At 42.4% G+C, this 16,568-nt stretch overlaps 1 protein-coding gene across 1 annotated transcript in view; it reads left to right on the plus strand.

Annotated features, from left to right (window-relative positions):
• Positions 1-16,568, plus strand: part of LOC124797586 — an 83,480-nt gene that overhangs the window by 23,063 nt on the left and 43,849 nt on the right. Inside the window, exons 4-5 of the mRNA XM_047260797.1 lie at positions 6,619-6,657; positions 6,803-6,841. Coding sequence (XP_047116753.1) covers positions 6,619-6,657; positions 6,803-6,841 — 78 coding nt within the window. The remainder of the gene's footprint in view (positions 1-6,618; positions 6,658-6,802; positions 6,842-16,568) is intronic.

Raw genomic sequence — 16,568 nt, forward strand, 5'->3', positions numbered from 1 at the left:
AATACACTTTTTCATGCGCAGAATATGCATTCCGGCCTGTAATTTGAAATACGAAGTATTCACAGAAAATGTATTCAAACAGTTCGACAGTGTTCACTGAGCCGTGTCCACTGACATTACATTTGTCTGAATCGCTGAAGGCATTAGTGAGTTATTAATTTTTAAAAATCATTCTATATCCAATACGTTTAACGTTTAATAACTTTTAAACTAAATCTCGTAACAAGGGTGCGTCACCACTCACTTACTCGTCTAATTTTTATCTTTAAAGCCACGTTACCGGTTTCTCTGCCACTGGTTTGGCTGAGTTTTTATTTGGAGTTTCCCTTATTTCATACTTTCTTCATTCAGTTAGGCCGGTATTACACTATCAAATTTCTTTGTCAAAGATTTGATCAAAGATGTGATCAAATATTCCGTCAAATACATCTGACAAAGATCTTTGACGTAACGCTAGAAGGGGTATTACACTGTCATCATATTTTTCGTCAAAGTTCAAGATGGCTGACAACGACAACTTGTTAGTAACCGCAGCAGTTGCATGTACCACAATTGCACTGTGTTCACATGCGGAAGAGAAGCGGGGGAGAAAAAAGGAACCATATCTGGGTGAAGCCGTGGGTTTTGCGACGACACGATAAAAGCATTCAACAAAACTTGTTACGTGAGCTTTTAGTGGAGGATGTGAAGTCGTACATCAATTACTTAAGAATGGATGAGCATACATTTCTGTATGTGCTCAATGAAGTGTATCCTCATATCACAAAGCACAATATTCACTTAAGAACTGCTACATCTGCAGAAGACAGGCTCACTGTAACACTCCAGTTCCTTGCTACAGGAGAGGGTTAGGTTAGGTTAGGTCAGGTCAGGTCTCCAATCTTCTTAATCTACTTTTGTATTCAGCGTGCCTCACACTGTAAAGCACCTCATCAACTTCATACATCTCTATTAATTTTTTAGTTGTCGGAACACACCAATTGTATTTACCGGCACTACAGATGACAGAATGCTGCAGCGATGTGGTAACATGTCACATTGCAGTGAACAGAAGACAAGCGACTTCTTTGATCAAATCTACAGCGAGGCCCTAGATTTGATCAAATATTGGACGACATTTGACAAAATCCCCTATTACACCATCAAATATTTTTGACAATGATATAGGGCAAAGATATTTGACAAAGAAATTTGATAGTGTAATACCGGCCTTACTTCGGCCACGGCGACTACCCTCTTTAGTTCGTACAGACGGTCGGGACTTCCCCACGCCTGATGAGAGCGTGCTGATGCCTGCAGTCAGGATTGCTCATACTTTGAGCTCCGCCAATCATCGCTCGTCAGAAGTGTCACCGCCTACTGACGACGCCGCAAAGCTCGTCCAGTCGAGCGTGATCCACAACTGTCAGATCACGCTCTCCTGGCCGTCAGAACACCCACCGACTCAGGCGCCAGTGTTATGAGAGCACGCGAGCACAGACCGAGTCTGTTGTTTTTCACAGGCATTTTCGAGTTGTATCGTCTCAGCGAGTAAGTTGGCAGTCAGTCCCTAATGATCTAGAGATCGACGAAATGTATGTTTCTAGCCTTCTTTCCTTGTCATAGTATACACTGACAGCGATTAAACGAAGACACTGGTTTGGTTACTTTAGACATAAGGGTCTTTACTGGTCATTTCAGAGAGATCCGTGGGCAGCTTAACAGTCGGTATACGATAGAACGAAACTTGCAGCTGTCAGTTGTCTGCTGACACGACAAGGTGCTTTCCTATTTTCTGTTTACTTGTGCCGAAGTTCTGCGGTATTTTAAAAATGATATTTTACGCCTTATCTCTTATTAATTTTAGACATACTTACCGTCCTTGTTTTTCGTTAAGCGCTACGTTCATTTATACTGACGTTCTGTTACACATATATATAAGTAACAAATTAAAGTCCCCTGCCACGTTTTTCTGTCTGTATGTGAAGGCTAATGCCAGGAATTAATGTAGGGATTTTGGTATCGTTTTTACTAACAGATCGACTGATTTATGATGAAGGTTCGTGTATTTCACTTCATGTTAGAAACCAGTCGTCCAACCATTGGTACATTGCTACGTGTGTGAAGCTGGGGTTGTACACTAGCATGAAATACGAAAACACGACTCATACAAGGGCAATTTCGTAATAAATGAAATGAATATACATTGATGCACTTGACAGCGAGGTGGGAAGTGGTACAACTTTTAAAATTTCATTTGGCCTTTACAACAACAGAATTTATCCATAAAACTGAATTGACCTTCTAGCAATTTAGGTTGTTACAGCTATACTTGACACAGGTACTTTAGCTGACATCGCGATCTTAAGTAAATAAATATGTTAATAAGAGCCAGCTGAAAAGTCATCACAAAAATGATTTCTCGCTCTGTTCCATTTCATCTTTCTCGTAGAAGATGAAACTGTTTACAGAATGATGAAGCCTTTTCGAATAGCATTGACTAAGTCCATGCCCATTAGAATTTTACACGAAACTGAATAAACTCAGTATTCGCTGTTTCGAAGATGTTACTGAAAAAGCGGCTACAGACAGTCTCTCTAGAGAACGTGGCTTCATATTCTTTGTCGCTGTGTGAGTACATGAGTGCAGGAATGTCTCATTTTCCGTTTATTGTCTACTATCTAATGATGATAGCGGCCGGAAAGCATCCAGAAACTGTTAATGTATCCATGCATTTAATTTCATCTGGAGCCTCGCCGTGGGTCTTTTTAGACTGCGCATGTAGTATGCCACTCATGGTCCTCATAGCGGAACTGCATGCTGCCTCTCCCAATGGGAATTGCTCTAAATCTGTAAACCAGTCCAGCTTGTCTTTTAGAACTACGGTTTAATACATTCTGTTGTGCTACCCATGTGAAGCTGGGGCTGTACACTTGTATGAAATACGAAAACACGACTGACACAAGGAACCAATGAAAGCGACAAAATAAAGTTAATAGAAAAATCGCAGTTAGAAAACAAAGTAAAAGTGTACAAGGTCATAGTGGCTCCTGCCCAAGATAGTCAGGGATGTGGGCACCTGAAGGGAGTTTTCGTAATGAAGAAATAAATGAACTTCAATGACATACATCCTCTTATGCGAAATGTATATGACAATAACACCCCGTACCCAAAATGAACAAAAAGCTCAAGATGGCGAAATCCTTATCTAACAATTTCGTGAAAATTATCTCCATTATACACATATTAAAAAACGTTTTGCATCACCGCGATTCGGTGAGTTGCGAAACCTATACAGAAAATTGGAATAAAGATCAATATAAAAATCATTTCCGCCCTTTTTATTGCTCATGAAAAGCACACATTGCACATTGTACCACCATACAACGAGACCTTCAGAGGTGGTGGTCCAGATTGTTGTACACACCGGTACCTCTAATACCCAGTAGCACGTCCTCTTGCATTGATCCATGCCTGTATTCTTCGTGGCATACTATCCACAGGTTCATCAAGGCACTGTTGGTGCAGATTGTCCTACTCCTCAACGGCGATTCGGTGTAGATCCCTCAGAGTTGTTGGTGGGTCTCGTCCTCCATAAACAGTCCTTTTCAATCTATCCCAGGCATGTTCTAAAGGGTTCATGACAGGAGAACATGCTCGCTACTGTAGTCGAGCGATGTCGTTATCCTGAAGGAAGTCATTCACAAAATGTGCACCATGGGGTCGCGAATTGTCGTCCATGAAGACGAATGCCTCGCCAATATGCTGCCGATATGGTTGCGCTATCGGTCAGAGGATGGCATTCAAGTATCTTACAGCCTTTACGGCCCCTTGCATGACCACCAGCGGCGCACGTCAGCCCCACATATGCCACCCTGAAACATCAGTGAACTTCCACCTTGCTGCACTTGCTGGACAGTGTATCTAAGGCATTCAGCCTGACCGGGGTGCCTCCAAACACGTCTCCGACGATTGTCTGGTTAAAGGCAAACGCGACACTCATCGGAAAACGCTTTGCAAATTCTTCAATGGCTTCGACAGGTTGTAGGCTGCCAGATATATCTCGTTGAATATAGAGGGCAGCCGAACCATTCAAGCTGTTACCCGTCATTGTCGTCCGAAGGTACGACTTTGTGAGTTTAAGAGAAGAGAAGCTATGCTCCACACTACAAGTACATACTGGTAATGCAGCGAGAATTTGTAAAAGGATTTTTATATTAGGGAATAATTCATTTGTCTCTTGATGTTCCTTTGCTGCTACTTGGGGGAGGGATGTTCCCTGTCTCAAAACTGCTAGCAAAACAATCAACTGAAAACCGTCATTTTCGGTCAAAAGTGCTCATGTTTCCAAGAATGTCGAGACACCTTCAAATCTTTTCCCCAGAAACGAAGGTATGAAATTAACATCAAGGAAACTGTTTATCACATAGAACTGTGATAGAAGAGGACTAATTTTAGCGATCCCAGTGGCATCATCGAGGGTTGTTTGAGTGCTTAGGTCTACGTTTTGATCAAACAGAGGTTCTTGCTTTGTTTGCAGCAGTTCTAACATTCTAAATCCCTCGGGTCAAGAGCTGCTATCTAATCTTGCAAAGTTGTAAGCGGATTGCTAGTGGCCATCTCTGTAGAACCTTCTAGTTACGACTGAGAATTAGTCGTTTCGTCCACTAAAGTTGGTGACCAGGCATACAAGGCAAAAATTTGAACAAAACATTCAAGCATACTACGATTTCACTCTTGGATTCGGCACCCATAAACGCATCACTATAAAAATATGGGTTTCTTCTTCAACTGCGGATGCATCCTCAGAACCCATCACTGGGCAGGTCAGCACATGTAATACAGTGCCGTAGCTACATTAACAGTAGTCGTCTCGTCAGCGAGATGAGACAGGATGTCCTGAGGCATTAACTTCTTGAATGATGAGGCAACGACCAAATTACTGTGTGTTTGATGGGACTGCATCTTGCGAAAGACAGTGTCTGGCTATGAGTGACTTGGAATAAGCTGACGATGGCAGCTGATGATGGCAAGACGAACAGTGAGCTAGCCCTACACTGACTCATATTTAGGCAATCCCGGAATCCTGGAGCAGCTAATTTCTGTCGCTTACAAATGCGAACTGTATCCTGGAGCAGCTAATTTCTGTCGCTTACAAATGCCAACTGTTACCACAAAATTACAGCGTCCCTTGTAGACCGAATGATGGTGGATTCCACTGCCGACACCATTTTGTACAGGACAGTCAGGGATGGGGCATCCAGAGGGAGTTTTCGTAATGAGCAAAGTAACGTCACTTCAATAATATACATTCTTTTATAAAGAATACGTACGGATTGGCCCAGTTCGACCTGGGAGACTGTGAGAAAATCGCGGTGACAATGCAAAGATTCACGCCATAGCTACTGAAAACCGCTGCCAGAGACAGCTTCGAGAGGGGTCCAAGGCTCCAGCAATGGCCAGCAGCTAACATGTAATTTCTCTCTATTGGCCACTCACAGTAATGCATTGTGGCTTATTCGTCAGCCATGTTCCACGGCAACTACCTACCTCTGCTCAAGTCATGATCCTACTCAAATGGAGGCCAAAACTAATTCTACTCGAACATTACAGACGCAAATTTAAATAAAAAATAGAAGTAATACTAAAAACGTGTATAATATCCTAGATAGGCTGGGTGAGTTGCATAAAGGAATCACAATATGTCACAAACATTTCAGAACCATTTGTTTGGGCAGTGTCACTGACTCGCACAGGGATACTTCTGCAACAAGATGAGAGCTCCAACTCGTGTGCCCTTCCGATCTGGCATGCAGGTCAAGTTAGAAACACTCTCTTTCGTTTGGTTATAGGTAACATCAGAAATATCAAAAATGATTCAAATGGCTCTGAGCAGTACGGGACTTAACATCTGAGGTCATCAGTCCCCTAGACTTAGAACTACTTAAACTTAACTAACCTAAGGACATCACACACATCCATGCCCGAGGCAGGATTCGAACCTGCGACCGTAGCAGTCGCGCGGTTCCGGACCGCTCGGCCACCACAGCCGGCTCAGAACTATCCCTCAGGTGAAAATTTGGACACAGTTTTGCTAATCCATATCTTCACGTCATGCGTTGTGCTACTTCGTCGAATTTAAAGAAATATATTGCAGCCTGGGAGACTTTTCGTTACCTTAGCATCCACAGCATCTGTGAATGGAAATTTCAGAGATCGACACTGCGCAACCATACCAGTTGTGAAGCTTCTGCGGTAATCATCAGTTGATACCAGTTTCACAAAGCTGTTTGACTCTTGAAATTCTGTTCTTTCAGTGCGTTGCAGAAGAAACTTTATAGCAAGTGAAATCTGTTTTAAGACGTGATCCTTACCTGTCGCTTGCAATGAAGTTACTGTGTTATCCATGCACACCTTATCTCCTATCACAGTTTCATTCTGTCAATACTTCTCCCATAACGTCCAAATTTGACGATCTGTAACGTAATTTTACTATTTGTGAGTTCCTATACCGTTTCTGCTATTCCACACAAATTTTAGTTATAGTAGATGTGTTGTTGTTCATTGTATTCTAACATTTCGTGCCTCTGTGTTACCAACAGAGAAATAACACGAACTAATTTTGTTTATGTTCTTCAGGCCAGATCCAAGCCGGGGTGGTGTCCTTACCATTGACAGGTGAGATATTAACATCGTTTCATGGTGCTGCGCCGCACTGCTCGGTCATAAAATAATGAACTGATTAACGTCTTCTAAGATTTCGTATCTCTATGTTGGCAACAGAAATCGACATAACTAATTTCGTTTCTCGGATTTTTTGCAGGATACCTTCAAAGCTTACCGCTGTTCTTAGCGTCATCAGGTGAGATATTAAATCGTTTCGTGCTTTTGTAGCGCACAGCTCGCTTAGATATTATGATATGGTTAACGTCTTCTATGTTTTCGTATCCCTGTGTTGCTAACGGAGAAACGACAGAACTGATTTTATTTTCTGGGTGTTTTGCAAGCTACACCAAATCCAGACCGCTGCTCTTAACGTCAACAGGTGAGATATTACATAGTTTCAATCTGTTGCACCGCACAGCTCCCTCAGACATTAGAGGATTGGTTAGCGTCTTCTAAGATTTCGAATTTCTTTGTCACCAACGGAGGAAATACAGAGTTAATTAATTTTGTTTTGCTGATGTTCTGCAGATTACTCCGAAATCAGACGCTGCCCTTAACATCAGCATGTGAGATATTACATCGTTTCATTGTGTTGCACTGCACTGCTCCCTCAGATTTACATCATAATATTAATACGTGACACTAAAATTGAAGTACGAATTTTTAATATTAATTATAGAAAAAGGCAAATGAAACTTACCTAATTCGAAACTTATTTTGCCGTAGATATGAACAAAGAAAAGAATCATGTGTGTACTTAGACGTTAAAAGTGGTAAAAAGAAGTAGATGCTTTCGTATTCATAAATCTGAGGATACCTCCTCTATCACACATGAAAATCTCCAATACGTGAGCAACTGCTTTATTCATCGATACTTTTAAATGTGCACTGAAGGTAATTGCACATAATAATGGAAGTTACAGTTATGGTTTGATGAATTTACAGTGCATACAGTTGTCTGGCCATAGACAGTGTTGCCCTTGTGAAGCTTGTTGTATTTCCGTTTCGTCTTGGTGGTACAAAATAAATCTGTTGAAGAATTATGACGTCTTGCTGAATGACATTAACGAAGTCCATGTTCATTAGAATTTTACACGAAGCGAAACGAAATTTATATTCGCTTTTTCTAAGATTTTATCGCAACAGCGCCTACAGAACGTTTCTCTCAGGGAAGTGACCTCATATTTATTGTGGCTATGTTTCCTCACGAGTGCAGGAATCTGTCATTTTCCGTTCATTGACATACTGTGTTGTGTACACAATGTGTCGTCTGATAACCTAATGATGACATCGACCAGAAAGCATCCAGTACTCTTCAATATATACTGCCGGAGAAAAACATATTAGTACACCTGGAAAGTCGAGGACGATTTTTAACCGATGACGACGTTTGTCAGCTGCGATATAGTAGATGTACTGATAATGGGTTCGACGTCGTCCTCCAACAAAGAGCATAGTGGCATAGCTGCCAGAGCACGATCTGTGACTACCCTTTAATATGTAATGCTAACAGCCAGAAAGCTCTGTGTGGTGCAAACGTGTGAAGCAAGCAGGCAACCATGCCGTGGAGACACGTTCTCTTTTCGGCGAACTGCCACACAAGTTGCACGTGCTGCGGCAGTTGTGTAACATGCTGGTATCAGTGGCCACGTGAGCATTCTCACACTCATAGAGAGTTTCTCGAGTCCACGCACCACAGATGCCCGCCAGGATCGTCGTATTCTAAGGACAGAAGTTCTAACATTCTGCGTGGTGTCTGTTTCTTCTAAGTCGTGTCTCCCTACTACTTTCGCGCAACGACGCTCTGAGCGTGTTTTTTAGGGAATTGACTAGTTTGAACCTGGGAACTGTTGCTGGTAAGGAGACGCCAGACCACACATGACATGTAGAGTTCAGAAGAGTTCAGTGAGACTAGCGGTGATATAATCAAATACTTAATGATGTCAGCGTCAGCTCCACTGCACTCCCTGTGAAAGAATCTTAATACTAACTAAATTTAGTGGAAGGGGTTCAAGTCTTTCCTATTTTTAGTTAGCTGGTAAAATAACGTCGAAAAAGCAGTTAAGTTTACCATTGGAAATTTTATTCTACTTTCAAAACATTGTTTATAAATTGCACTATTGATAAAAGGAAATATTTTAACACAGGATGATAAAGACAAATTGCGTTCAGCAAAAATGTGAACGAATACTGTCTGATGTGAACGAATATTGTTTGGGTGGGTTTCCAAGTTCTACAATGGATCGAAGGATGACCTATGCCATATCACATCTATAATCTAGGATTAAATTAAGTTTCATAAAAGAGAAAACCATCAAAAATGGTCTACAGTGACCCTCCATTATCTTTAATTACTTATTTAATTTGTCGTAAATTACAGTGGCTGATGTGGCTTCTCAATAATTATATAACAGAAAAATCATCGTGTTTGAGATTTTTAACTTCTAATAGCAAATGTGAATACCACGAAGTTTAATTGACGATCGACACTAGTATTGCGTAAAAATGGAGTGTAACAGATGAGACTTCTGCAGTTCTGAGTGAAGCCTTATGCGCTCTTATGCAGCATCGCATGCCTTCATTACCTTGTCGTTGGTTAGGCAGCATCAGGGGACAGCGGGCGGCACAGCTCCACACACCTCGCCGTCTCGGAAGCAACTCTCTCTCCAACTTCTGCTTACTACAATTTACCGAAGTTGGTTTAAGAAAAGCTATCTGGCTGTGTTTTCAACTGACCAATCGGGGTCTCAATGTTAACCTTAAGCTCTGCCTGCAAAAATTCTGTCCATCCAATGAGAAATGTTATACTTTTCGTGGTGGGGCAATGTTTTTAACGTTTGCAACGTAACAGAGATGCGTATGGTCTCACGCTAAAACTTGCAGCTGGTGTGGCTCTTTTAGTGTTATCGTTAAGATCTATTCTGTTCTTCTGGAGGGCTCTATCTTTTAACATGGGCTGGGGGGTGGTCTTGGCGGTCGGCCGGAGATGTGGGTGTCCGTCCCTTATCGTAGGCCCTTCTAGCTTAACACGATTCTGCTCTCGGCTTGTCGTTTCTCCCTTCGGAACTGCGTCTATTTCACGGTGGGAAGGTATGACATGCATTTAGGCGTTCTAGTGTTGGTCTGTGGTATTCCATTTGCTCACTCGTTGATCGTATTACTTTGGTTAATTTAATGTCAGGATTTATTCGGAGCTATGTGACATAGTGTCGGATTTGCTATCATGTCAGGGTTTTCATGGAAGGTGTTGGATTTGCCTGACACCTTACACAGTGGCTGATCCTACGGCTACCACGGCACATGTACTGTAAGAGGGCTTGCGAGTCCAGACATGTCAACACGAACTGTTGCGAAACGGTTATTAGCAGTGGGATTACAGACATGCTCAACTCTAGCTGGTTTTCCACTCACGGCACATCCTCAATGTGTACTGCTCGACTAGTGTCGTCAGAGGATCACTTGGAAGATGGAATGGACCGCCGTGGTATTCATTGATGAAAGCAGATTCTGCCTGGACGCAAGTGATGGTCATAGACATGGACCTGGTGAGAGCCGTGTTGTAGAGCGCACTCATCCGACACACATTGGCCACATCCCAGGTCTTATGGTCTCCTTCACTTTTCGTCTTTCTTTAAGGAACTCTGACCAGCTCTCGGTACATGCAGAATGTCCTTACATCCGTTTCTTTGCTGTTCTTGCTGCAGGAAGGAAGGTATTCTTCCAAAAGGATAATGCTCGCCCACACACTGCCCGTGAAACTCAACGCGCTCCGCAAGATGTGCAACAAGTTCCCTGGGCAGCACGATACTTTTCAATCTAGCCCGTACGGGCTACGATAGGACGAGGAGTGACTCGTGCGACCCGTCAACCAACAACTCTTACAGAACTACGTGAACGGGTAGAGCAGGCGTGGAATAACGAATTCCGGATAGTATTCGCTATCTCGATTGACAGAGTCAGCGCTTGTATTGCGGCCAGTGGAGGCTATACCGTCTACTAATACGGGAGTTTCAGCATGCGTCGGTACCTGATATCTCAGAACTGCTTGTGCTCTCGATGTATAAATGTAATCATTTCGTGTACTCCGTATGCAATGTTACAACAATGAATCTTGAGTGAATTGGAAACCTATTAAACGGTGCTATTTTTTCCGGCACTGTATTTCGATTTCTGTCGATTCACGTAATCTCATTAGCAGCGTCGCCGCATATCTCTTAGAGCGCGCATGTAGTATGTTACCTACTGACCTGACAGAGGGACTGCACACTGCATCTCCTAATGGGAATTGCTGGAATTCTATGAACCAGTCCCCATGTCTTTTAAACCTACTCTTGAAACATGCCCTTAGAAAAATTTTATAAATGACAATGCTGGAAAACCTCTACGTTATTTGATTTTTAAACAGCTGAGCAAAACTGAACGTACTCAGACATTTCTCTCTTTACTTATTCTGATCATCAATAAACTGACACACAATATTTTTAGCGCAACGCAGTCTGACTTTCAATAATCCCTACAAAAGAATGGCCCTGGCTAACAATAACCTATACCTTTAATGAATCACTTACCTCACAAAAATCTTCGTTACTCGAACTACTGCAATACAGCGAGCGCCAATACTGCCAGCTAAATAAAAGATTCTAACTACTGAAGGTACTAACTACTGATGGGCATAGTTAGCAAATGAAAGATTTGGATATAGAACAAACAATGTATTTACCTTAATAATGTTCAAAAGTCATCATATATATATATATATATATATATATATATATATATATATATATATATATATATATCATGATATCCAGTATTACAAATTTACTCTTTCTGATGGACACATGTCCAGATCGCCCGCTCGCAGTTGTGGCACGTTTCTTGGTAGAGGAGGTTTAAACACTGCCCATATAGTACTAGGAACAGAAAGTTGGCTGAAACCAGACGTAAACAGTAATGAAATCCTAAACTCAGATTGGAATGTATACCGTAGAGACAGGCTGAACAGTGAAGGGGGAGGCGTGTTTATAGCGATAAGAAGTGCAATAGTATCGAAGGGAATTGACGGAGATCCGAAATGTGAAATGATTTGGGTGAAGGTCACGGTTAAAGCAGGCTCAGACATGGTAATTGGATGTCTCTATAGGCCCCCTGGCTCAACAGCTGTTGTGGCTGAGCACCTGAAGGATAATTTGGAAAATATTTCGAGTAGATTTCCCCACCATGTTATAGTTCTGGGTGGAGATTTTAATTTGCCAGATATAGACTGGGAGACTCAAACGTTCATAACGGGTGGCAGGGACAAAGAATCCTGTGAAATTTTTTTAAGTGCTTTATCTGAAAACTACCTTGAGCAGTTAAACAGAGAACCGACTCGTGGGGATAACATATTAGACCTTCTGGTGACAAACAGACCCGAACTATTTGAAAAAGTTAACGCAGAACAGGGAATCAGCGATCATAAAGCGGTTACGGCATCGATGATTTCAGCCGTAAATAGGAATATTAAAAAGGGTAGGAAGATTTTTCTGTTTAGAAAAAGTGACAAAAAGCAGATTTCGGAGTACCTGTTCGCTCAACACAAAAGTTTTGTCTCAAGTACAGATAGTGTTGAGGATCAGTGGACGAAGTTCAAAACCGCCGTACATTATGCGTTAGATGAGTATGTGCCAAGCAAGATCGTAAGAGATGGGAAAGAGCCACCGTGGTACAACAACCGAGTTAGAAAACTGCTGCGGAAGCAAAGGGAACTTCACAGCAAACATAAACATAGCCAAAGCCTTGCAGACAAACAAAAATTACGCGAAGCGAAATGTAGTGTGAGGAGGGCTATGCGAGAGGCGTTCAATGAATTCGAAAGTAAAGTTCTATGTACTGACTTGGCAGAAAATCCTAAGAAATTTTGGTCTTATGTCAAAGCGGTAGGTGGATCAAAACAAAATGTCCAGACACTCTGTGACCAAAATGGTACTGAAACAGAGGATGACAGACTAAAGGTCGAAATACTAAATGTCTTTTTCCAAAGTTGTTTCACAGAGGAAGATTGCACTTTAGTTCCTTCTCTAGATTGTCGCACAGATGACAAAATGGTAGATATCGAAATAGACGACAGAGGGATAGAGAAACAATTAAAATCGCTCAAAAGAGGAAAGGCCTCTGGACTTGATGGGATACCAGTTCAATTTTACACAGAGTACGCGAAGGAACTTGCCCCCCTTCTTGCAGCGGTGTACCGTAGGTCTCTAGAAGAGCGTAGCGTTCCAAAGGATTGGAAAAGGGCACAGGTCATCCCCGTTTTCAAGAAGGGACGTCGAACAGATGTGCAGAACTATAGACCTATATCTCTAACGTCGATCAGTTGCAGAATTTTGGAACACGTATTGTGTTCGAGTATAATGACTTTTCTGGAGACTAGAAATCTACTCTGTAGGAATCAGCATGGGTTTCGAAAAAGACGGTCATGTGAAACCCAGCTCGCGCTATTCGTCCACGAGACTCAGAGGGCCATAGACACGGGTTCACAGGTAGATGCCGTGTTTCTTGACTTCCGCAAGGCGTTCGATACAGTTCCCCACAGTCGTTTAATGAACAAAGTAAGAGCATATGGACTATCAGACCAATTGTGTGATTGGATTGAGGAGTTCCTAGATAACAGGACGCAGCATGTTATTCTCAATGGAGAGAAGTCTTCCGAAGTAAGAGTGATTTCAGGTGTGCCGCAGGGGAGTGTCATAGGACCGTTGCTGTTCACAATATACATAAATGACCTGGTGGATGACATCGGAAGTTCACTGAGGCTTTTTGCAGATGATGCTGTGGTGTACCGAGAGGTTGTAACAATGGAAAATTGTATTGAAATGCAGGAGGATCTCCAGCGAATTGACGCATGGTGCAGGGAATGGCAATTGAATCTCAATGTAGACAAGTGTAATGTGCTGCGACTATACAGAAAGATAGATCCTTTATCATTTAGATACAAAATAGCAGGTCAGCAACTGGAAGCAGTTAATACCAGAAATTATCTGGGAGTATGCATTAGGAGTGATTTAAAATGGAATGATCATATAATGTTGATCGTCGGTAAAGCAGATGCCAGACTGAGATTCATTGGAAGAATCCTAAGGAAATGCAATTCGAAAACAAAGGAAGTAGGTTACAGTACGCTTGTTCGCCCACTGCTTGAATACTGCTCAGCAGTGTGGGATCCGTACCAGATAGGGTTGATAGAAGAGATAGAGAAGATCCAACGGAGAGCAGCGCGCTTTGTTACAGGATCATTTAGTAATCGCGAAAGCGTTACGGAGATGATAGATAAACTCCAGTGGAAGACTCTGCAGGAGAGACGCTCAGTAGCTCGGTACGGGCTTTTATTGAAGTTTCGAGAACATACCTTCACCGAAGAGTCAAGCAGTATATTGCTCCCTCCTACGTATATCTCGCGAAGAGACCATGAGGATAAAACCAGAGAGATTAGAGCCCACACAGAGGCATACCGACAGTCCTTCTTTCCACGAACAATACGAGACTGGAATAGAAGGGAGAACCGATAGAGGTACTGAAGGTACCCTCCGCCACACACCGTCAGGTGGCTTGCGGAGTATGGACGTAGATGTAGATGTAGAATCTTTCACATAACCCCACAGAAAGAAATCGCATTGGGTTAAGTCGGGAGAGCGTGGAAGCCATTACATGAATTGTTGATCATGATCTCCACCACGACCGATCCATCGGTTTTCCAATCTCCTGTTTAAGAAATGCTTCTGCTTTAGCCTTTTCCGTAGGATTTTCCAAACCGTCGGCTGTGGTACGTTTAGCTCCCTGCTTGCTTTATTCGTCGACTTCCACGGCTACGCGTGAAACTTGCCCGCACGCGTTCAACCGTTTCTTCGCTCACTGCAGGCCGACCCGTTGATTTCCCCTTACAGAGGCATCCAGAAGCTTTAATCTGCGCATGCCATCGCCGAATGGAGTTAGCAGTTGGTGGATCTTTGTTGAACTTCGTCCTGATGTGTCGTTGCACTGTTATGACTGACTGATGTGAGTGCATTTCAAGCACGACATACGCTTTCTCGGCTCCTGTCGCCACATTGTCTCACTGCACTCTCGAGCGCTCTGGCGGCAGAAACCTGAAGTGCGGCTTCAGCCGAACAAAACTTTATGTGTTTTTCTACGTATCTGTAGTGTGTCGTGACCATATGTCAATGAATGGAGCTACAGTGAATTTATGAAATCGCTTCAATCATTTGTAATAGCCCTGTATATATATATCATTTCATGATATGTAGTATTACAAATTTACTCTTTCTGATGGACACATGTCCAGATCGCCCGCTCTCAAATTTCTGCCATTTCTCTCCCCACATCCAGCACTGCTGGCGGCTCACCTCGAACTGCGCAACGCTATGTGCTGTTGACATCCAACTACCCAACACTACAATAGCGAATATTCGAACAATACCAACCAACCACAGACTGCACACAGCACAGCCAGTGATTTCCGTACAGAGCTCTACGTGACGTTACCAACATAAAAACCTAGACAGACTACTTACACTCTTTAAGAGTTTCCGTAATACATTGCACTATAAAAACGAACATTATGACAAAATATATCTACATGATTACTCTGCAATTCATAATTAAGTACGTGGCGGAGAGTATAATACAGGTAATAAAGAAATAATTTTTATGAAGCAAAGTTAGCAACGGAATCATAATGTGTAACAAACAATTCATAAACCATTAGCCAGCCTATCTCTCCGGTTCTTTCAAGGACTTGCGACGGTACTGCTGAGTAGTTGCTGTTCCCCAGCAGTAGTCCATATGAGCAAACCAGTTGCGTCTTTACCTGCAGTTGCTCGTGATTTAGGTACCTGGGTCATGCACGGCTCTGTTTAAAAAGAATATCTCGAGACGTGCACATTTGTTTTCATGCCCTGCATCTAATTCACTGAAAATAATGTGTAGCTGTCATCCTATAGTCAAATAGTCTGTGCACTGAGTAGAACTGCGAGTTATAAAATACACAGAAATACAAAATAAAGTTAAACAAATAATTTAATAAAAACGGTCCTATTCTAACGTCAGGCAGGGAATTATGTTGAATAATTTTTATTCAAGAAAGGACATCTCAAATAAATGGGAAGTGTGCCTACGATATCCATTTAAAATACAGACCGTAAATACCCTTATCGAATGCAGTAAATATACGTTGAGAGCGTTACTGGTATGGTAGCAAACTCGTCAAACTAAATATTCATCAAAGACTCGCGAAAATTAAGTCCATTCTGTGGTCACAATACACGAAAGATTCGCCAGCTCAAAATAGTTCAGAATTCAAATGGTAATTCACAACACACGATACAAAACATAACCTTTTCTCAGTTTTGTAAATCAAGCGGAAGCCGTTAGAGTCTTACTTTGGAGCACATTCAGACTTCTCGAAATACAAAGTCCCTTCAGAAGTATGATGGCGGCCATTCAGCCCCCAGAATCAAACACATCATGCGGGCTACTACAGGTAGGTCTGCCCCCTTCAAGAACTCAACATAAACTGTAAAATGGCTCTGAGCACTATAGGACTTAACATCTATGGTCATCAGTCCCCTAGAACTTAGAACTACTTAAATCTAACTAACCTAAGGACAGCACACAACACCCAGTCATCACGAGGCAGAGAAAATCCCTGACGCCGCCGGGAATCGAACCCGGAAACCCGGGCGCGGGAAGCGAGAACGCTACCGCCAACATAAACTGTACTCCAAAGTTAATGTCTCATAGCGGCTGTTCACCCCCAGACTATATCACCTATACATCCAGATCACGAATGTTACCGTAGGTAGGTCTGTCTTCTTCCAGCACAAACGTAAAAGTGTCCAGAATTGCTCCCTTCACCTCAGCACTCGATAAGTCCCGACCTCAACTTG

Source organism: Schistocerca piceifrons, chromosome 1 (assembly GCF_021461385.2).
Source record: "Schistocerca piceifrons isolate TAMUIC-IGC-003096 chromosome 1, iqSchPice1.1, whole genome shotgun sequence".
Classification (NCBI taxonomy): Eukaryota; Metazoa; Arthropoda; class Insecta; order Orthoptera; family Acrididae; genus Schistocerca; species Schistocerca piceifrons.